General features: G+C 43.1%; 1 protein-coding gene across 1 annotated transcript in view; it reads left to right on the top strand.

Annotated features, from left to right (window-relative positions):
- Positions 1-21,807, top strand: part of KCNH5 (potassium voltage-gated channel subfamily H member 5) — a 162,489-nt gene that overhangs the window by 12,484 nt on the left and 128,198 nt on the right. Inside the window, exons 2-4 of the mRNA XM_032112530.1 lie at positions 923-1,046; positions 7,753-7,859; positions 12,131-12,259. Coding sequence (XP_031968421.1) covers positions 923-1,046; positions 7,753-7,859; positions 12,131-12,259 — 360 coding nt within the window. The remainder of the gene's footprint in view (positions 1-922; positions 1,047-7,752; positions 7,860-12,130; positions 12,260-21,807) is intronic.

Below are 21,807 nucleotides of genomic sequence, written 5' to 3'. Positions count from 1 at the left end.
CATAGAATGGTTTGGGTTGGAAGGGACCTTAAAGACCACCTTCCACTAGACCAGGTTGCTCAAAGCTCCATCCAACCTGGCCTTGAAAATTCCATGGATGGGCATCCACAGCTTCTCTGGGTAACTTGGTCCAGTGCCTCAGCACCCTCACAGTAAAGACTTTTTTCCCAATATCTAATCTAAAGCTGCCCTCTGCAATTCTGAAGCCATTCCCCCTTGTCCTATCACTTTGAGCCATTATAAAAATTCCCTCTCCAGATTTCTTGCAGGCCCTTTATCTCTTTTGAATCATCTGAAGTCCCTTTGGCACCTATGAGCTCCCAGATTGTGCTAAATTTCCATGTGGGCCACTTAATACCCACACTCTAAGATGTGGTGTGGCATGTGGTGTACCATGAGATGTGGTGGGTGCAACTCACCCTTCCCCAGCGGTTCCTGGCACTCTGTCCCTCATCCCAGGGATGCTGGCTGTGTCCTGCAAAACACACTCAGACCTGACAGGAAGAAAAAATCACTTCTCTCAAGCAAAAGAGTCATCATCAGCTTTGGGCACGCATACAATTCAGCATTTAAAACTCAGTTTGCAAGTTAATTTAATGTTGCTTTCAAGATATGTATGAAATAAAAATAAAACATAGTATCTCGCCCAGATGTGAATAAATGAATGCTTTCTAAATTGTTAAAGCACTGGTGCTTATATCAGTATTTTGGGGTGTAGGAAGCTACTTGCATTACCAGGAGTTACCCTATTTCATCACAAATTCTTTTCCAATGTCCATTTGGATTTCAGTTCCCTCTGAAGCATCATGATAGAAGTTACTATCACGAATAACTCTGCATCTGCTGTGTAACACAAGGAGGATTTCATTGTACTTTGCCACTGACAACAGCCCTTTCTCTCTTTTGCTCTTTGTCCTTTCAGAATCCAGTTTTTTGTTGGGAAACGCCCAGATTGTGGACTGGCCCGTAGTTTATAGTAATGACGGATTTTGTAAACTCTCTGGATACCACCGAGCTGACGTCATGCAGAAGAGTAGCACCTGCAGGTATGCCCACTGTGTGTTTGCTGCCACTTGGTGCACTTGAAAGCTTTTAATCTGCTGGGAAGAATGGTGAGATTTTGGGAGAAAGGATCGATGTAAAGGCATTGTTTTGCAGATGTTGAAGTCTTAAAACAGGCTTTAAATGGATGAAACTGGCGACTTACACAGAACTTACACATGGTAAAGCACCTTGAAATTTATCCTGGCTCGTATTGGTGAGAATATACTCTGGCTAATGATCCAGTAAACAGAGTGGGGTTTTAGGTAATATAGTTCAAAGGCACTTCTGCTGGATTGTTCTGAGTTCTGCTGTTACCATGCCAGGAGGCAGTGGGCTGTTCTGTAACCCACGCTGGCCCCTGTTATGAAGCACACACAGAGCCCAGTAATGCACAAAGTGCATCTTTATTCCCAAGAGAGTGATTAAGCTGCTGATATATTTACTCTAAGCATTGCAGCTTTATGGCTTTTTTCTTTTATTGGTGGTTTTTCAGGAGCGAGCAGCTGTGATTTGTGGCTGGATGTGCATTTGCGCTGTGCCTGCTGCATCCTTTAAAAAGAGATGCTTTTGGGGAAGGACTGGCTCCCTGATGTATGTGAATGTGTGTGTAAGCAAAGCAAATGAGGGACAGAGGCAAGAAGGGAGGGCTGAGATACAAGTTTGTGTAGGTTTTCCCTTTCTGCCTTCAGGGAGCGACCCATTCCAAGCACTGGGGACAGAGGACGGAACATCTGGAAGTGTTCAATGCCAGGCTGGATGGGGCTTTGAGCAACCTGGTCTGGTGGAAGGTGTCCCCGCCCTTGGCAGGGGTTTGGAACCAGGTATCTTTAAGGTCCCTTTCAACCCAAATCATTCAGTGGTTCTGTGATTCTGTGATCTACAGTGATAATTTCTGGGAGATGATGCTGCTGTACACTGGGGATCAGCTGATGCTTCAGCTGGCAGGAGCAGGGTGGGCAGCAAGCCTGTCCCTGGATGGCAGTCACTGCCTTCTCCAGAAAGCAACACCTGCTGATGTGTGGTCACTGCTCTCGTCTGCAGGGAAGAGGAGGAAGTGGGATCTAGGATTGCTGTGTGCAGCCAAGTGTCCTCCCAGGGGCAAGAGGCAGGAGATGGGCACGTGCTGTTGAAATGAAATATTCATTCACACAGTAGCAACAGCATCAATACACTCTGGGGGGCTGCAGGAAACAGCCTTATCACAGCTGCTCTGGAGATACATACACACTTTGCCCTCTGCTCTCTGCCATCCTCTATATTGAACTGTCTATGTTTGCTGTGAGCCAACACTTTTATAGCCTGTGCACATTAAAATAATTACAAATACAGAATGGGATTGTAGGAAATTGTTGAGGAAGCGAAGGTTTAGCAGTTCCTGTCTCATAATGATGCTTGTGTGCTTCCAATATTGAGTGGACCAAAAGATTTATTCCATCTGCGTGCTTGTTTTGAATGTGATAATCTCCTGTTACCATTTATAAGGATCCTGTTTTGACCACATTCAAACAGGTCATTCAGGTGAATCATACAAATCGAGGAGGAATTACTGTGAAAATGGAACTGGTAGAAAAGATTTTTTTTTCTTTCATCTTCGTTCTAGACACCCCCCTCTGGATTTTGAGGGGAGCCCTCTCTACATTCAAAGCATGACCAATACTGTTGTGTCTGGCTCTTGGACAGGTTGGATGGGGCTTTGAGCAACTTGATCAGGTGGAAGGTGTCCCTGCCCATGGCAGGGTGTTGGAATGAGATGATCTTTAAGGTCCCTTCCAAGCCAAACCATTGAGGGATTCTGTGAGTTACATGTGCTGTGTGATGTTTCTTGCGTGTTAGGAGACATTCCAGATGTGAGACAGTTGGACAGATTTTGGATTAAGTGAGAGCTAGACAGATTTTCAGCATGGTTAACGTGGAACAGGTAGCCTTCCAGAGCAGTTGGAGCAGCTCTGATGAGACATATGGAGATGATTGGTTTTAAAGGCCAGTGGTGCCTGCTTAGGCTACTCAGCAGAATGTCACTGGAGGTTTTTTTTTATATCTGGGGCTATTATTTATAGTATTTTCTGAGTCAGGCTCCCAGTCCAGTTTTGCCCAGATGATGTTATGTTATGTTATATATAACATTTGCTTTATATACCATGTTTGCTTTACTGCTCTAAGACAAGTGCTCTGAGCTAAGAGTGCTGTAGTGCCACACCCTTATTGCAGGTTTTGGAAGGGTCTGCTTTTCAGTGCCAAAAATCCAAGCAAATTAAATATTACAGATTAATATATTACAGATTAATATAACAGATACAAATGATGTAAATCTAGCCCCTGGTTCAAGTTGTTTTTATTACTGATCATGAGTGTGATAAAGGACAATTTATAAATATGGCAATGTTTGGTTGGTTTGCCTCAGGCTGTAAGTGCCTCAAAATCATCTTTCAGCCATGCTTTTCTCCTGGTGGTCCAGTGAGTATTCACTATATTCTCTTTCCCACCCCATTCCCTACGTTGGGACTGTTCATAGGCCGTGTAGGTGTGGCACTCCTGGACATGGTTTAGTGATGGACTTGGCAGTGTTGGGTTAACAGTTGGATTTGATGATATTAAAGGTCTTTCCCAACCTAAATAATTCTGTGATTCTGGGATTTTAAGTCTGAGATGGTCTTGCCTGATACAGATCATGGGGAGGGGTGGATCAACTGAAGGCACTGGAGGTGTGAGTGATTTCTATTCCAGGTCAGGCAATGAGTTAGATGTGTGACAGGCTGGTAATTCATTTGATTTTGCACTTCTCTCATCTTTTTAATCAGCAGCAATATTCCCACTGGCAGGAAAATTGCTTAGAAACCCCTCAGTACAAGTGCCAGTCTCCTTAGTTTCACAGGCACTATATAAAAAGTATATTGTACATAGAAGTCAGGCTATATTGGGTGATGGGAGTTGATATGTGTTCTTCCTGAGCTCACATGGCAAAATTGCATGTGTAGCTTGGGCTGATGTATAGAATAATTGGTATAAGTGAGTGCTAAAACGTATGGAATTTTTAGGTGGAAGAACTTTCATCTGCTCTGCCAGGTGAAAGTGAGCTGGCAGTCCAGGAGGAATGGGGCATCTGTGACTGAGACACCTCTAACCTCCATTTAACCAAAAAAGCCCTGCCTGGAGGTGTGTCAGTAGGTCAGCCAGCATCCAGGAAAACCACTGGTTTCATGCCCAGTTGTCCACGGACATGACCATGTGTGTCTTCATGAACACATTGAAAGAATAAACAGTTGACAAACACGAAAATGCAGTTTAATGCAAGTTATATCAGTGTTTTCTAAATATTGCTGCTTTTCAGTTAAGCTCTGTGGTTTTATCATGCCTTTGGAAGAGCAGGCACCCTTTGGGTGGCTGATTAGAGGACCTACCGTGCCATTTGACACTTGGCATTCCCTCCAGGCTTTGCTGGGCTTGCCTTTCCCTGCACATGAGATTTTCACAGCCACTGTTTTCACTGAAACACTTGGTCAGCATTGCTGCCCTCCTTTGTTTTGATTTACTGCCCTGACAAGTGGGATTAAAAAAACAGTCTGCAAGGGAAATCCTGGCTCCAGTGAAGCTAATGGCAAAACTCCCACTGTGCTCAAAGAAATGGGATTATGTGTGGTGGGTAGAGCTGGACTTGAAAATAGTTAGATTTGGTGCTGGGATGGCACCTCTATGGCCTGATTGTTGTGTGTGAGAAGGTGTCCTTGCAGTGCCAAAGCTGTGCAAAGAAGCCCCACTGAAGATGCCAGTGGGACCCACAGAGCTGCACCTCAGAAATGGTGTCTGCTCTCCACCTTGCAGAGTTTTGAAGCTATTGATGTGTATCTGTATTTACTGTTCCTCCCAGGTGGATGTTTGTGTCTTGTAATTGATGCCCTGAATGCTTCTGCATGAAGAGAGCTGTAAATTCGGTGTAGGGTTGGATGCCTTCTGTGCTTCACTTTTCCTGGATAATTCCTCTCCAACAGCTGTTACTGCCCTGCAAACCCAGTCCTGCTCTGATGCTGCTGCTCTACATCCTGGCAAAGGACAGAGGAGCACAATGTGAAACTTCAGATGAGGCTTTTCTGTGCCAAGACATGCTTTAAGAGGGAAGCAGGAGCCCAGGCATCTTAAATGACAACTGGTCTGTTTTAGAGGTGGAGAAAATATCTAAAATCGTGCCTTTCTCTGTGTATTTCAGCAAGTCTTGCTTCTCTTTGATAAGTGTGTTTTCTATGTAGTAAGATTCCCAGTAGCGGAGTGGTTTTGATATTTATGTCTTGTACAGTTTGCACTCAAGGGATTTGACAAGCACTAAATAACAAAAAAAAAAAAAAAAAAAAAACGAGGCAGAAAAAGATTGACTGAAGAAGTAGGAGTCCCTCCATGTGTACAAAATAGGACAGACTAAATTAAATTAAACTTGTGATAAGCAAAAAATCTTATATAACTTGTACAGTGAAAGGCTCGGAGGTTCCTTTGGTGCTGTTAAAAATTGCCTTCTGAAAAATGTTTTTATTGTTCCAGAAGCCTTTAAAAATGTCTCTATGTGTGAATATAACATGAGATTTGAGCATTACAGGTTTACTGCAACAATAAGCTGCCTGTAATTTAAAACATAAAGTTGATTGATCATGTTCTGCAGCACTAACTGGTACCATCCACCTCTCATCATCAAATAGGATTTGTCATTTTAACACTAATTAATGATGACTTTCTGTATTAGAAGTCATGTAAAATCAAGCACTTCAACAAATTCCTGCTATTTTTTCCTTCAGGCCTATGAGAAGCATTGTTTTAAGTCTCAAAAATAAAAAAAGAGGTACATCAGTGCATTAAAAAAGGCATAGATTAAAAAAAATAATAAAAATATTAAACTCCTTTTGTTGTCGTCTCATGTGTAAATGTATAAAAGGTTATCAGCTGAAGTGGGGAAAGAAAGGCAGGTCATTTGAAAATGAGCAGTAGGCTGTGTTCTGTATGTCCTCGAGACAGCTGTGCATGTTAATGACAATCAGCACATTAATGAAGCCTCGTGCCTGGGTAAAACCATTTCCTGACATCAGCTGCTGTAGTGGCGTCTCCTTTGCAGTGCTGTCCCAAAGGTGACAGTTTTGCCACACCATTTATAGAATCACAGAACCATTTCGGTTGGGAAAGACCTCTTGAGATCATGGAGACCAACCACTACCAAGCCATGTTCCCAAGTGCCACATCCACGTGTTTTTGAACACTTCCGAGGTGGCGATTCCACAGCATCCCTGGGCAGCCTGTTCCAGTGATATTTTTCCTAATATCCAATCTAATCCATGTCTGTGCCTGTGTTACCAGTGAGGAGGCACCTGTAGTGACATCCAGATGTTGCAGCCACTCTGATGCCTCCATCACCCAGACCAGGCAGCACTTTGTTGTGGGAGCAGCTCCATTGCCTCCCTGGGCTGGCTGTGGAAAGATTCATGGTCTGGCCTTCATTGAGTACTTTAATGCTTGCTGAGCCACTAACCACTGTGTTGTTTTATTGTTTCTTTCAGAGCAGTAGACGTAAAATAAATATTTATTGAACCTTTGGAGGTCTGTTGATCAATAAGAGAAGCTGCACTGAAACCACAGAGGCACTGATAGCTTTTCCCTTTCATATTCTCAGGGTTGTCTGTTGAAGGTTTCAGCTGAGGCTCAAACTGTTTGTGAACAAAGAGAATGGGGGGGGGGGAAAAAAGTCTGATCAATTAAAAGTATATTCATCCAAGTGTCTGAAAGCTTTTATCTGATGTTCCATTTTCTTTCAGTTCTGTAATTGGGAATTTGCAGAGAGCAGCCTTCACTTATTTTTAATCCAGGGGAGAATGACAATAAAAGCCTGGCTGTTTCCTTGCAAAGGCTGTCAAAAGTAAGGTCAGGGGGCTGGGTTTGCTTACACCAGCTGGAGGTCTGACCTGGAAAAGAATGCAAAGATGAGATGGTCAAGTGGCAAGAAATAGCAGAGTTAAAATTACATTTTTATATTCTCAGCCTGGAGAGGGATGAGTCTCCAAAAGCTTTTTAGTATTTTCCAGTGAACTATTAAAGAAATGCAGTATACAGTAAGGAAAATGGGGATGAATTTGGTTGTTTGGTAGTGGTGCAGACATAGCTACACATTGCAGTCAGTGCTCCTCACTGTTTAAATCCTATGTCTATTTGTATTGGTATTTAGTAAAAGAATTCCAATTATCTTACTGTCCCAGATGCATCTTGACAAGATTAGATTTGCAGCCATTGGTTCAGCCAACAGCCTTTACCTGTAGTAGCTGACATTCCTCCTCCAGAAGGATTTTCAGGAGGATTGAAGAAAATTTGGGAGATTTTAGAGGTTCTGTTCAATTTTCTCTGTTTTGACAGCAATACTACCATGGCCTGCAGCTGTGTTGAGAATGGTTTCATAAGCTGTCAGCTCTTTTTCTAACCATATATCCTTAAAGACATACTCAGTAAAGCACTTAATGAAGCATTTTGGTGGATTTATTTGCAGTCATTTACAGTAAGAAGGTGGTCATGGTTACTCACTATTGTAGGTGTCCTTGTGACACTCTAAATATTTAAATGGAGTGTAAATCATAATTACCTTGGTAAATGACAGTTCCTAGCATCTTCAATGCTTTTGCTATTTAAGGTGACTGTAACGATGTTGCTGCTTGTCTAGAAAAAAAAGAGAATTTTTTTTTTTTTCAGTTTTATGTATGGTGAACTGACAGACAAGAAGACCATTGAGAAAGTCAGACAGACTTTTGACAACTATGAGTCAAACTGCTTTGAAATTCTCCTCTACAAGAAAAACCGTATGTATATATATTTGTGTGTGGTGCTGGGAGTGATAAAGCATATTTAAAGCATGTAATAGACTGAAATAAACTTTCATTTTGACATATGGGTAAATTTGGGGCAAGATTTGGAGAAGAAACAGGTATTTTGGTTGCCACAGCTCAAGAAGAGAGATCTCTTTTCAGGCCAAGCATTCAGATTGCCAAGAATAGTAGTTGTTCTCTGCTGTCTCTAGTCTGACTCCTTCTTTCAAAAATATATTTAGTTTTGAGGATTGTTTCCCTGAAGGGAAACCGACTGGGTTAAGTGAAAAGAAATCCTGAATGAGGTTCCCCCACATCCCTCAGGAAACTCCCCCATGTCTCCACAAGTGAGAACCCAGGCCCTGGTTGCCTTGAGTGGCTGCTCCCAGCAGTGTTGAGATGCCTCTGTGGTGTGTAAACCAACGTGTACGAGCTCTGCTGAGAGTACTAAGCCTGGCACATAGCCCAGGGATTAGTTAGAAAACCAGAGACTTTCACAGCTTAATGAGATTCAGGGCCTGTGTTCCTTCTTCTTGGTGGCATTGGGTTTGCAGGAGGTCACCAGAGCCAGGGATTTTCCTCATTTGTCTTAACCACGAGCCATTCCAGTCACATTTTCTGTCCTGGGCAGGACTGGCTTATCGACCTTAGAGCACATTCTGAGCACAATCCATGCTGTTGTGTGGCCTCACGCTGGACTTGTGCAGGGTGGGCAGATCTGCTGAGCTGATGGCTGCAATTCCTGTTGTTGTCAGTGGAAGTGAACTGCCTTCTCCACTAGCACAGACCATCTTCCCAAGGTAGAAAGCCAAAACTCAGGTGAAACGTGCTCCAGAAAAGCTGCTTCTTCTACGCTGAGCAGAATTAGTCCAGTTGACTGGGTTGGTGGCCAAGAGCAGTCCAACACTGATCCTGATGGAGATGTTCTCTTCAGTTTGGCTCTTAATGCCCTATACAGGGTACAGGTGCTGTGGGGCTGGGGATCTTTCCCCCAGGTTCACCTGCCTAGAGCCCAGAATCTGAGGCCATGCTTCCCCCTGGGTGGACTTTGATGCTGGCATGGGATTACCAGAGCTTTTCCCTGCATGCTGTGGTTGAGGGAAGGGAATGTTGCGTCTCAGAAAAGAGCTCCCTCTGGCTGACTGCCCCATTTCACTGCAAACTTAACTAAACCTTTCATGACATTGGAGGGAGCATCTTGGACACCTCCTCTTATGCTTCACCTCTGTTTTTCCTTTTTAGACTAAATCTTCCTGTGAGGGCACTAAAATAGCGAGAAATGCCTTTAGAGTTCTCCAGTTCTGCCTGCATCAAGGCATTTTAGCCAAGTTGCTAATTAAAGAGAGAAGCCAGAGCAGCTCTGAAGTCCAGCTGTTCCTGCAGGTGCCCAGGGGAGCCCTCCAAATGACCTCTTTTTGGTTCCTAAGCATATGGATGTGTCTGTTCTACAGATCTTCTGCTTCTCTTCCCGTTTCCTGTGCAGGTCACCTGGATGCCCCCTCACATCAGGGGAATTTCCTGGGACAATCTCATATTGGATATCTTCGCTGGTGGTGGTGCCCAGCACTCCCATGCCCTGTGTCCATGTGGTTTCCAGAGGGGATCCCAGAGACCCTGTGCTCTCCCCAACCCTGGCTTCTCTTACTAAGTGCTGGAGCAGCTCTTGCTCTAGAATGGGCCTGAATTAAATTCCTTTCTATTTTATTTATGCATAAAAAGAGAGGAGTCTTTTCTTGGTGACTTTCCCATAACAAGGCAGATGATTTTGCTTTGCGTTATGGATTGTCTGCTGGAGCTTGATGATGCTGCAGAGATTTATTGAGCTGCAGTTGCCATAATAAAATCTTCACCTTTGCCCAGATCTCCAAGCCTACCCTTTCCATAAGTTATGCAGGATTACAGGACGACTTAAGGGAAAATTACTCAGTATTTCTCTCTGGGCTTGAATCACTTCCCATCCATGACATCTGTTGTCAGCTTTCTTCTCCATCACCCGAAGCCCAGAACCTCAACCTCTCACTGATGCTAATAGGCTCACCTCTTGGCTCCAGCTCAGCAGCAGGTGTGCTCAGGGTTTGCTTCCATTGTCATACTCTGAGCCTTGTGGAAGATGGTCCTTCAAGAAACTGCCTCCAGGCTGAATATTGGAGCAGAGAAGGAAATGAAGATTAGTTATCTGTTGGTATGAATGTACTTCTGCAGAGTGTAGGTGGTTACTCTATGGAAGGACTTCTGTTTATCACCTACATGAGGCCTGCAGTGCCTTCAGAGCACCCTTCCACCCACATTTTCAAACTGCAGGTCCAGGTGTGCTGTGTATTTTTGATAATGTGGCACAATGTGGTTTTTTTTTTTTTCCTTTACCCATTCCCTTTTGCTTTTGGCAGAGGGAGATCTTGAAGTTTTCAGGTTGCTTTCCCATCCTTCTCTCCTGTGTTCCAGAGATGATCTTTAAGGGCTGGTGTTCTCTGCCAGCATCTGTTCCACTGGCTTCACACTCCCCTTGGTGTTTTAACCCAGGGGTCCAGCTTCAGACCTGAAAGCTTGCTACAACTCTCATCTGCTTTTCTGCATTCCCTTGTTACATAGTCCTTACCTGTGAATAGTCCACGCAACTATTCACCAACCACATTAGGCATGCATGTATATACATATATATATATGTATGTATGTATATGTGTATATGCATGTCTCTGTCTCTATATGAATATATATGTGGTAATACTCAGGAAACCTCTTTGCCTGCTTTCTCCCGTTTTGCTGCTTCTACAGCAGTAGCCACCTTGCCTCTGTCTGATTTTTGTCAGCACCCTCGTACACGGTGTTTTGTCTACTTGCTTTCTGAGCTTCTCAAAGGGTGCCAGTGGATTCCCAGGTATAAGTGCAAGTTATTTCTCCAGAGAGCTGCAGCACTCTGTTTTAGTAGTTACAAAAGTCTTTTGTCTTGGGTTAGCAACTGGGAATTAAGATAATCAAGTAATCAGCATAATGGCTTTGGAATTATCACAAAAAGCAGTCCCACATCTCTCCCACTTCTCCAGTTTACTGGTAGTGAGTTACTGGTTTAATCCCAGTTGAATTTCAATAACCCCTTGTGGGTTTTAACCTTCCCCACAGTACTTCCTAGCCCAAATGGTTTTCTCTGCCCTCTGGGATCCATCCTGCAGTTCCTGGCACAGCTCCCAGACCTGCTGCATTAGAGGAGATTTAGGGGGGCCGGCGGTGCCTTTGTGGGATAACAGTGGGCAAGAGGCTTGTGTCAATGTGCCAGCTCTCAGTCAGCTCAGGAGAAAAGCCATTCTGTCAACTGGCTGAAAGCACATCAAATCCCAGAGGTAATTAGGTGGCTGTGAGGGCATTTGTCGTGCAGCGCGTGTAGGTGCTCGTTTGGGAGGGAGGGACACGGAGCTTGGCTGGATGGAGAATGTCTGACATTCACAGCCCTGCAGGGGAACAGGGTGTTTCTAAGAAAATTGCTCCAAGTGTTCTAGGATTTCACCCCTTATGGAGCACAACCTGCATGCGTGTAGGGGACTGCCACGTGTGTGTCAGCCTGGAGAAGCCCTCTGCAAACAGGGGAGATTTACCAAAACCCAAGCTGACTGCTCCAACACCGAGGGCTTTTTTTGGCTGTTAATTTGATGAGTGGTAGGATTTGAAAAATACTTGGTTTCATTTCAGAAGTTTGGTAGAGATAACTGTGCTGGGAGAGTGCTGCTCTGGGCAGGGCAGTGAGGAGGTGGAGGTGTGACCTGAAACACAAAAAAGAAATCAAATCTGATTTGTCCTGATACAACATTGAGAATCCAACTCAGGTCCTCTTAAATAATGTAGTCACATAAAATTTGAAGCACTTCACAGTATAGCCCATCATTTTTGGATTTGATAGCTCTGTATTATGTAAAGAAGGGATCAAAGATACCATCCACCCATTTTTTTTCTTGCCTTTCTACCTTTCAGACCTAAGTTTGTGAGACATGCTGGGAAAAAACAAGAGCAAGAGGGGAAGAACAATGTATTTTATTTCAGAATGAAGTTTTATATAGCCTCCTGTCTCTGCTTGTCATCCAGTTAGATAAATGAAGCTGTAAAAATGGGAATATGTTGTTTTCCTTGGAGGAAGTAAAATGAAAAGCTCTGGAAGATGCAGAAATGCTGAGATACACTCCTAACCTATGTGTGTGTTGTAATAATGTATAAATGTTACGGGCTGGGGAAAGTTTCTGCTACACCACATTCCAATGTCACTTTTTTCTCTGCTCCAGGAACCCCAGTTTGGTTCTACATGCAAATTGCACCTATAAGAAATGAGCATGAAAAAGTGGTTTTGTTCTTGTGCACTTTTAAGGATATCACTTTATTCAAACAACCGATCGAAGATGATTCAACAAAAGGTAAACATGAAATACGTTGTTATTTTTTGTAAATGATAGAAGTACATGCTTGAGCTCAGACCTGTCACAGGGATGTGCCATGTCTGTGATCTGTGTCTTGAACTGAGGAAATGTTTCATGACCTGTCAGAGTTTCAATTCCACTCTCCTAAATTATTTAAAAAAAAAAAAGATAAATTACCATGATTGGAAATTTCCTACCAGTCTTTTTCTAGAGTCACAAGCCTTCCTTTTTCTTTGTAATTCACTTCATCATCACTACAGCTGGCACTTTCTAAAAATTACGTGGTTTTGAGTGGTTTGGATGTTATGTTGTTTTGGGAGATCTTTCTGTTATGGGACAGGTGTCATCTTTTCAGGAAAAAAATAATTCCAGCTCCTTGTGATGAGATACTGATATTTCTTTCCTCTTGGATGTGAAATGCAAAAGAAAGAGCCTGCTTGAGTCATTTTTTACTGCTCAGGAGTGATGACTGCATGGCAGTGGGCATTGTGCTTGTTACTTATCAGCTGCAGGGGAGGATTTTGTTGAAATGCTCTTGCCCCTGCACAGCCCATGGCCAGGCCTGCAGCCTTGCGGGAGAAATTGGTGGGGAAAGGTACAGAGGACCTGGCAGCATCATCCTCTGCTTTAGTTCCAAGACACGTGTCTTGTGTCAGGTTTACATGTGTATTGCTTTGGGTGAAACAATGCATGCTTACATAAAGAAGGATGTTATCCACATCTCTTGGAAGCTGCCTCCTGATGATTAATTCTTTACTATGTTTTTCCCTTCACGCTTGAAGGGGGCTTGATATCTCACTCCAAGCTGGTGTGCTCTAAGCCATCTTCCTTAGCATAAAGTTCGTGTCATTTGAATGCAAACAACGTTTCAAGTAATTTCTTAATATCTAGATAGCACTTATTACAAGTGTTTGGATAACAGAAAAGTCAGTTTATAAAGGCAGACTTAAAACGAAAGGCTCCCCTCCAAGCTGACACTAAATATGACAATTTTTTTTTGTCTAGAGAGTATTATCCATAAAATTATAAGATCCTGATATAGGAATACCTTCTCAGCCATCATAAACTTTACTGCCTCTACAATTTAGCTAGCAACCTGCAAATGTTCTTTGTTTCACTTTCAGCTCCATAATGTGGAATTTTTCTGCCTGGAAATAATCTGAATTTTTTAGGCTAAATGCCAGTTAATTAAAAAGACTTTATAGGTATCTGAAGGCATGGGACTGGCTCCTTGCTGCAGCGTATCAAGGAAAAGCCAGTTTTTGCAAGAATCTGGTTTCCTATTTTGATGCTTTCTGGGGGAACCAAGATGTATCTGACATGGAACCAGCTCCCAAAGCCCACTTTACCTGGCTCTGCCCCACTTCCCACAGGACTGAGCTGCACTGAGGAGTGTTTGACTGCAGCAGGACAGAGAAAACGTTCTGAAGGTGTCTCTCAGATGCAGAAACGATGACTGTTGCTTCCCGTGGATCCTCAGCCTGGGAGTTCCAAACTGAGCTGCCTCCCCTGGGGAGTAGGGATGTGCTCCAGGGGCTGAGCTCTTCCCCTCCCCATCTTGTGGCTGAGGAGGAGCAGAACCCATGTGGCATCCAGAATAGGAATATATGTTCCTATGGGAAAGAGCAATAGCAGTGAAATGCGTGACTTGTGTGCTGCTGCTCTGCAGTGAATGGCACCATTAGTTAAAATGCCAGGTACTAATGATGGACATCACAAAATACTGCCCTCAGCAGCCAGAGAGGTTTGGCTCTGTGTCTAGAGAGTGCTTGTATCAGTTAAAGTCATACCCTAAAAACCCCAAAACTCAAACAGAACATCGCAGAGGCAGCGCAGCCACATCTCCCAAGTGCATTAGGAGCATAGGATTGGAGCCTTAAGAATCTGCTTAGGGTGCTTTGATTAGAGCATTGATTAGCATTGATCAGTGCCTCCAACAAACCTTGTAATTACAAACCACTGACCCGATTTTTCTTCTGCTTTTGCATAAATTAAAGTTTGTCTTGTGCATCCTTGATGTAAGGAAATCATATTCAAATATTTGCACCACTTTACTACAGGGGTGGGAAAACAGCACTGTTGCATTACCCTCTTTGCCTCAGCTGTGTGGATCTCTGGGATCTCATGGCACTGGGATCACAGTGGTTTTGTGTCAGACATGGTGCTATGAGAGATACATAATTCAGTGTCCCTGCAGATAACATTACAATGCGCTCAGAAGCTGCCAGGCCACTTTCTTTTTGAATTATGAGATTTGTAAACATAGATGTTAAAATTTAGTGGAGAGTTTTTAAAGCCTTGTGAAAAAGGGTTTCAATAAAGTACTGCTGTTGAGTGCTGGGATTTGCCATTGAAAGGGCTATTTTTTTTTTTTTTTCCTTTTTAAAAGAAGGATATTTCTTCAGAAATTCTGCCAGGACCATGCAATACATAATACATAAGTAACTATGGTGCAGATGAGTTACTGTGTATTACTTACAGGAGCAGTAAATTTGAGATAAAAAATTCAGCAGAATTAAAATACTGATGCTATTATGCAATAACCTCTCCATACCAAAACGTTCTGCACTGTTCAAAGGTGTGTTGCTTTGTTGTGAAGCTTCAGTGTATCACACTCTGTGAGGTATTTAAATCATGCCAATGGGTGTATCTACCCTGCAGAGTGTCTGCATGTCCCCATTCCTGGAAATACCTGGTTGGGTTGGCCAGATCTACTTGCAGTGGCTGCCGTGGGGTTGGCATCTCGTGGAGACCTTGCCAGGGAACAGCAGGTTTGAGGGACAGGGAGTGGTGCTGAGGATGCAGATCTGCCCAAAAGTGTCGAGCAGCTTGTCAGGTTTGTGAAAACAGGACAGACAAATGAAGCAGTTGTCTTACTACAAAGCACATTGCCAGGGTAGGGGTTTTTTTTTTCCGATGTGGGCCTAAAAACATGTTTTTTGAGTGCCAAAAATGCAACTGACTTCACGGGGACAAGCCCCGTGCGAGCAGAGGGACTCAGAGGGACACTGTGACAGATGGTATCTGTTTCTGCTTACCTGTGTGCTCACCACTTGCTCTGTTAATGCTGAAACGAGGAGGAGGAGGAGGAAGAAGGAAGGAGGAGGGGGCTTTGCTTGCCAGAGGGAGTAAAAGTAATGAAAATTTTCCCCAGGCTCACCCAGGAGGCTGTGAATTTGCTGCAGACCAGAAAGCTGTTGAAACTTACTGGACTGTAAGCAAGACTGGAGAAAAGGGATATTTAAAAGCTACCTTCCTCTCATAAAATACAGTGACAGAGATCAAAACCCTTGTTTTCTGAGAGGGTACAGGCAGTGGACACTAAAGATTGGACTGACTTGTTTTCTTGTTATTCGTGCTTGGATCTATTATTGCTGGGTGATGCGTGGGAGACCTATGATGTATGGCAATGTAACAGTGACCAAAAGGTGCTGTGGAAAATTACTTTTAAAAGTGTCTAACAAGTCAGAAGTGTCAAAACCCCCCAGCAGCTCCAGCAGAAGCAGCAAAAATGATAAGGGAAGGAAGGATCAGCGGCCTGGTTGATGTGTTCCCTCCTGGGTGAAGGTGCCTCTGGCAGCTGTGCAGGTCTGGAGGGAAGAGAAAACACCCTCCATTGGTTTGGTTTTTGGTTTATAGTGCCCCAGCTCCTGAGCCAGTGGCTGGATGAGCTGTGGATGGGGGCAGTGTGGAAGAAGAAGAGATGTGAGAATTTGTGATGAGGCAGGAGGTGATGGATGCCCTTGGTGGTCACTGGGCCAGTGCCTTATTTTCTGGTGGAGGAGCTGTGCTGTGTTTGTCTGATCTCTCCTTCTTTCCTTCTCCTGCTCCTCTTTGCTAATGGGAATATTTGTCTGATCTGGATTCTGTAGCAAGCAGCAGGTCCCACCTGGTGGCAGAGGGCCAGATCCCCAGGTGTCCTGGCTTGAGGCCATGCACAGCAGAGGGGGAAGGCCACTACAAGCATATGAAAGATCGCATTATGTATTTTCTTCAAGCAAATAAAACCCAAAGAATCTTTTTTTTTAATGTTTGTACCATTGTCGGTTCACAGTTGGATGCTTTTATCAGCTTGCTGAGCTTTTATTCTGTCTTTACCCAATGGCCTTTTAAAAACATCTGAAGACTTTAAATTCCTCCAAGGACACACAGTGGTAATAATCTCATGTTTATTTGTCAGGGAAAAAATGAAGCCATTTTTCTGGGCCCTACCTATTAGGAGGGTGAATGGGGCCACTTAAAATGTTAACACCATTTGAAGCCAGGAGTGCTCTAGATTCTATTGAACAGAAAGTTTAAGTATAGAAAAAAAAAAGACTCCATAACAGTGGTGTTTCACTTAGTTGTGCAATGTTTTTATTCCCTTTATTGTCATCAGTGAAGAAAAAATGTGGCCTTTAGGTAAACCTAGAATGGTTTTTTTTGGTAAGATTCTCCCTGGTTATCTGGAGTCTCTGTGGAGTTAAATATCAGGCTTGTCACATCTGGAGTGATGGGGAAATTCTAGTGAATACTGATGGAATGTTGAATCAGGATGCAAAGTTGTGTTAATGAGACCCCTGCAACTCAGGACTGTGTGCTGTTAACAGACGGGATCAGGTGATGGCATAGCAGGATCCTGAAATTGCTTTTTGGTTTTTTTTTTCCTTTTCACTTGAAAGAGCCAGACTTTGATAATCAAGTCTGTCTGGGACAATGCTGTAATGCTTCCAGTGATATAACTCTTTATGGTTATATAACTCTATATAATGATACAACTCTATCTCAGAGTGTGACAGGGCTATAAAAAGTGTAGTAGTTGCAGAAATACGCACTTATGGCTTGCTAATCCTTGCTAAGCCTATAATTCTGGTCCTTTTTTATCTTTAATAAGTGCAAGTTATTAAGCATATATAACTAGTTGCACATGGGAACTTTTTTTTCCTTGAGGGGGTATCAATCCTGGTGATAATAGAAGAAGTGGGTGGAGGGATTATAGCATGAAAATAAGGTTTCTACCTTTAGCTGAAGCACAGTGTACCCTGTTGAGTACATCACCTTGACAGTAATCCATCACAGTAATTTAATAGGTTACAATTTGGATATCCTTAACGTGTTTTGATTGCACTTTCTGTGGCTGTAATAACAAGGGTCTCATTGCAAGAGAGACCCACTTGTTCTCATGCTGTTTCCTTTTGCTGTGATCCGCAGTTCCACTGCCTTCCAGGTAGCAAGGAGATCACCTCCATTTCTCCATTCTCCCCTGGCTCTAGAGTGCAGCATCCAGGGACTCCTGGGCTGGGAGAAAGGACTTTGGTGTGGGGGGATGACAAGAGAAGTGGTCATTTGCCAGGACACCAGGTGGGTTCTCAAGTGTCAAGAGCAGACAACTCAGTGCAATGATGCTGAGAGATAGTCTCTCTTAGTATTTAGATAGTTAGACAATATTTAGATAAAAAACTATTTTAGATAGTATTTGAAACCATAGATGTGGGATAGGCACAGCTTGCCAGTAACCAGGAAGACCTTCCAAGGTTGCTTTTTTCCTGTTCCTGCAGGACAAGCATCCCTGTTACTCGTCCCTGTTATGTCTTCAGCAACGTGCTGCTGGCACTTTCTGCAGACACTGCACAGGCTGAATAGTCACAGAGGGAGTTGTTTCTTCACTTTCAGGAGTGGTGCTCCAAGGCCTTATTTTCACTCCCCCTTCCCCCTCTGTATCATTTCTTGCTTTGCTACTGCTTGAGACCCACCATGATGAAGAAGAGGGAATTTCCATATCCAGGGTTGTTTAGTTTCCCTCACAGAAATGAAGTATTTTTTTTTCTGAATCTGATACAGCCTTTGGAGCCCTTTGTGTGCTCCAGCAGCAACCCACCAATGCACATTAACTGTCTGCAAGTTTCTGGAAGTTTAATGTGCAATGAAAATGAAATCCCATTGAAATCAAATCTAACCCTGTGAGAAATTGAATTAAACTGGAAGCTGATCTTTAAAGCAGCAACTGTTTGTAGATGGATACACTTTGTATGTAGAAAACTGAACACTCATCAGCCAAATTTAAAACGTAGTGGAGTTTAAAAGTCTGATCTGTCTAACACAGGGCATTCCACTTCACTAAGTTGCTCCTCTGCTGAACCCATGAACTTGTGTGTAACTAAACTATCCCCTCCAGGGAGGCATCCAGTATTGATTTAGAAGAGGCTGAGCATCCACTACATTACTTAATATTTTTTGTGCTTCTCCATTACACTTTTGGCATTAAAGAAGTGTCAAATTAGCCTGGCTTTGGCTTCTTGCAGTGGCATCTTCTTACGTCTTTTTCTCCCACTGTATTAAGAAAGTCCCACTAAGGCATTTACACATATAATCAGCTCATCACTGCGCCTTCATTTGATAAAGTAAATGAGTTCAGCTCCTTAAACCTCTGTCTAGACTGAATTTGGAGGTCTGGTGATGGCAGATACCTGGATGTTTTAGCTGCCCTTTAATCCAGCTCATTGGCAGCAGTAGGGATGAAGCTGTGGTGGCCTGGATTTCAGCCTCTCAGGTCCCCAGCCAGTTTCTGCAGCAATTATTGTGGCCAGGTGGGTTTCCAGCTAATTCTTTGTTACTGCCCATTGCTCAGCCTCTCCAAGCCCAGTCCTTACTGTTATGTATCCAAGGAGCAGGTGACTTTTTGCCAAAGCCATTTTCATGCTGAGCTGCTCATCTGCCTTTGGATCCTTTTCAGAAGTGTTCTTTGCTTGGGACATTTCCCCCTCCTGTGCTGTCATTACAATTTGCATTGCTTTTCCCTAGATGACTGTTCTCCGTTTAAGATGTATTAGTGGCACGTGCCCAGTTGTCAAGCGCATCCTCCTGCTTGACTGCCCTTGCTGCTGTTTAACATCCCTCTAATCCTCCTGTCATTTGACACTTCTATCAGTCATTTTATAAGGACTTTCAAACCCTGGAGACAAACACTGAATAGAATGCCTGGCCACTGGGGTCCGGAAGGCTCCCAGTATTAAATTTTTATGATTTTCCAATGCTCCTTGTTTGATACTTGCCAAGTAGCAAGTTCTTCACCCATTTAACCTGTAATTTACTGAACTGAATGGTCTCAATATCTCATTGAGAGGGTCACACAGGGTCAATTTGGTGAAGATTGCTGTGCAAGAGGCTTTGGCCACTCTGTGCCTCTGGGGTGATTCAAATGCAGAACCAGGATGAGGTGATGTGATGGGATGAGCACTTTGCTATCTGACCAACTCCTAAAAGCCAGGTGACTGAGACTTACAGTAATTAGAATTATGGTTTTTTTCCCTTCTTCCCAAAATTTGCACCTGGTTTTTTTAATACCTGAAAGTAATTCCCCAGTGGCCCTGTGGATGTGTATAAAGTTTAGCTTTATTTGTAGAAAAGTGAAATGTAAGAACTTGGGCACCGTACATTTAAGGCTATTTGAGAAATAAATTTAAAAAATATATTGTAATTTTAAAATGTCTACCAAGTGTAGTCTAAAGTTATATAAATCATAGCTCTTCTTATCAGTAGATCTCAAAATGGCTTGCAAATTAGGCAATTAGCATGATCTTCATTTTAAGGAGGAGAAACTGAAGCTCAGAGAGGTAAAATGATATGCCCAAGATTACCCATTAGTTCTTCATCCCTGCTGAGCTCCCCAGTGGTTGCAGTGGGTGGATGGTAGCTGGGAAGACAACATTGAGCAAGAAGGGAGGTTGGATGTAAAAATTGTCCCAGGAGTGCAGTGCATTATCAGACAGTGGAACACACAGAATTTCAATTCCGGAAATTTATCCCAATATTTTGAATTTCATTTTAATAGACTCTCAGTCCAGAAGTATTTTTACTGCATCATGGGAATGATTGAACATTGTTTGACTATTAATCTGTTTATTCAGGAATCCTGTTTATCCCTCTCTCTCTCTCTGAAAATCCAATACTGGGATTATTAAGTTTTTCAAAGAGACAGTGAACTCTTTCAGACATACTTTGCCTGCAGTAAAGAGCAAACAGCCAGGCATTGTAATGATTTTACTGCTTGAAAATCTAGAAATAGCTGGGATTTATATATGCTATTCATGCCAAAGGTTGATCCATGTTACCAGTTGAATTCCACACTTCCTAACTCTGAGCAGTGCTAGTGCTCTTTGCTCTTGTGGCTATGTCATAAATTATATATTATTTAAGCATTATTGCATGTTAACTGTTTCGTGCTTCACAGTGAGATCAGAACAATCTTTCCATGGTTGGGATCTGTTCCCTGTGACCCTGCAGGCAGAAATCAACACAAGCACTGCTGGAATTGCCCTCTGCAATTGTTTTTTGCACCCAGAATATAATTCTTAACCCGGGTGTTTTCCCTGCAGTCTAAGGTAGGGGATAGTTCCCTGTTGCACTGATTTAAAAGTCATCATTATTTAAGACCAGACAAACCCTGACAAAAAGGTTAATTGCAACCCAGTAGAGCTATACTAATGCTTTATTAGGGGGAACTAGTCATGTCTAGGTTTTTCAGAGCAAGTGCACTATAAAGGACACTAACATTTCACCTTGAGATTTTAAACTCTTCATAAACTTTGATGTATGAATTTAGCTTTAAAATAATATAATATAGTTTATGAACGAAATATTTTTTTTTAGTGTGGCTGCTAGCTGGGTGGTTAGATCTGTATTTGGAACTGTACACAAACCCAGTCAGCAAATTTTCAACTGCTAATTAAATTGTGGTGAGAGTTCTAAGGGTTTTATCCTTTGCATATAGTTATATCTGAAAATATTTTCTGTTTTGTGAGCTTTGTGAGATTGGAAATCCTTCTGATTCCAAGGTTTTATCTCCACATAACCTTTAGGATAGAGTCTTAGATGTCTGTTCCAACCTAAATGATTCAATGATTCTGTCTCATCCCTCCCAGCATCACTTCTGCTTGGGGAAGCCTCCCCTGTTGCACTTTCTTTGGACAGCTTTTACTCTGGTTCTTTTTATGCTCTGCCATACAGTGCAACAGCATCTTGGTCCTGGCTGGCATTTCTCCTTACCCAGGGAAGGCAGCAGAGACGAGGAGGGGTGTTGGAGACGGATGGGGGTGTTTGTGTGCTGGATCCATCCGCAGGGTGTGTTGTTGGGAAGAAGGTTGGTGACCAGAAGGGCAGAGAGAGGTCCCTGTGGCCGTGCAAGGGTGCAGCTGGCAGAAATGTGAAAACGTGAAGTCTCTAAATGAGTCTGGAAAGGATTTTGCACACAGAGAAAGCAGCGAGTGCGGCGGTGGAGGGGAGGTTTTTGGAGAGCAGCTGCCACAGAGCTGTGCCTGTCCCAGCTGTCCAGGGTAAAACAGAAGGATGGATTTGGGATCCCAGGGAGAAAGATGTGTGGGCATAATACCGGTCTGTTTGGAGAAGTAGCTGATGGAAAGGCACATACTGTAGTGAGTAGGACAGTTTGGGCTTTCTGGTGGTGGAGGGACAATAGTGTCAAGTTCTAACCTGGAAAAACAATTTCCCCCTCAGGCACCATCTAATTTCTGTAGTGGTGCATGAACCTAGGGAGTGGCTGAGTGAGA

This window comes from Corvus moneduloides, chromosome 6, assembly GCF_009650955.1.
Source record: "Corvus moneduloides isolate bCorMon1 chromosome 6, bCorMon1.pri, whole genome shotgun sequence".
In the NCBI taxonomy this organism is placed as follows: Eukaryota; Metazoa; Chordata; class Aves; order Passeriformes; family Corvidae; genus Corvus; species Corvus moneduloides.
This window is presented reverse-complemented; position numbering and strand designations above follow the sequence as displayed.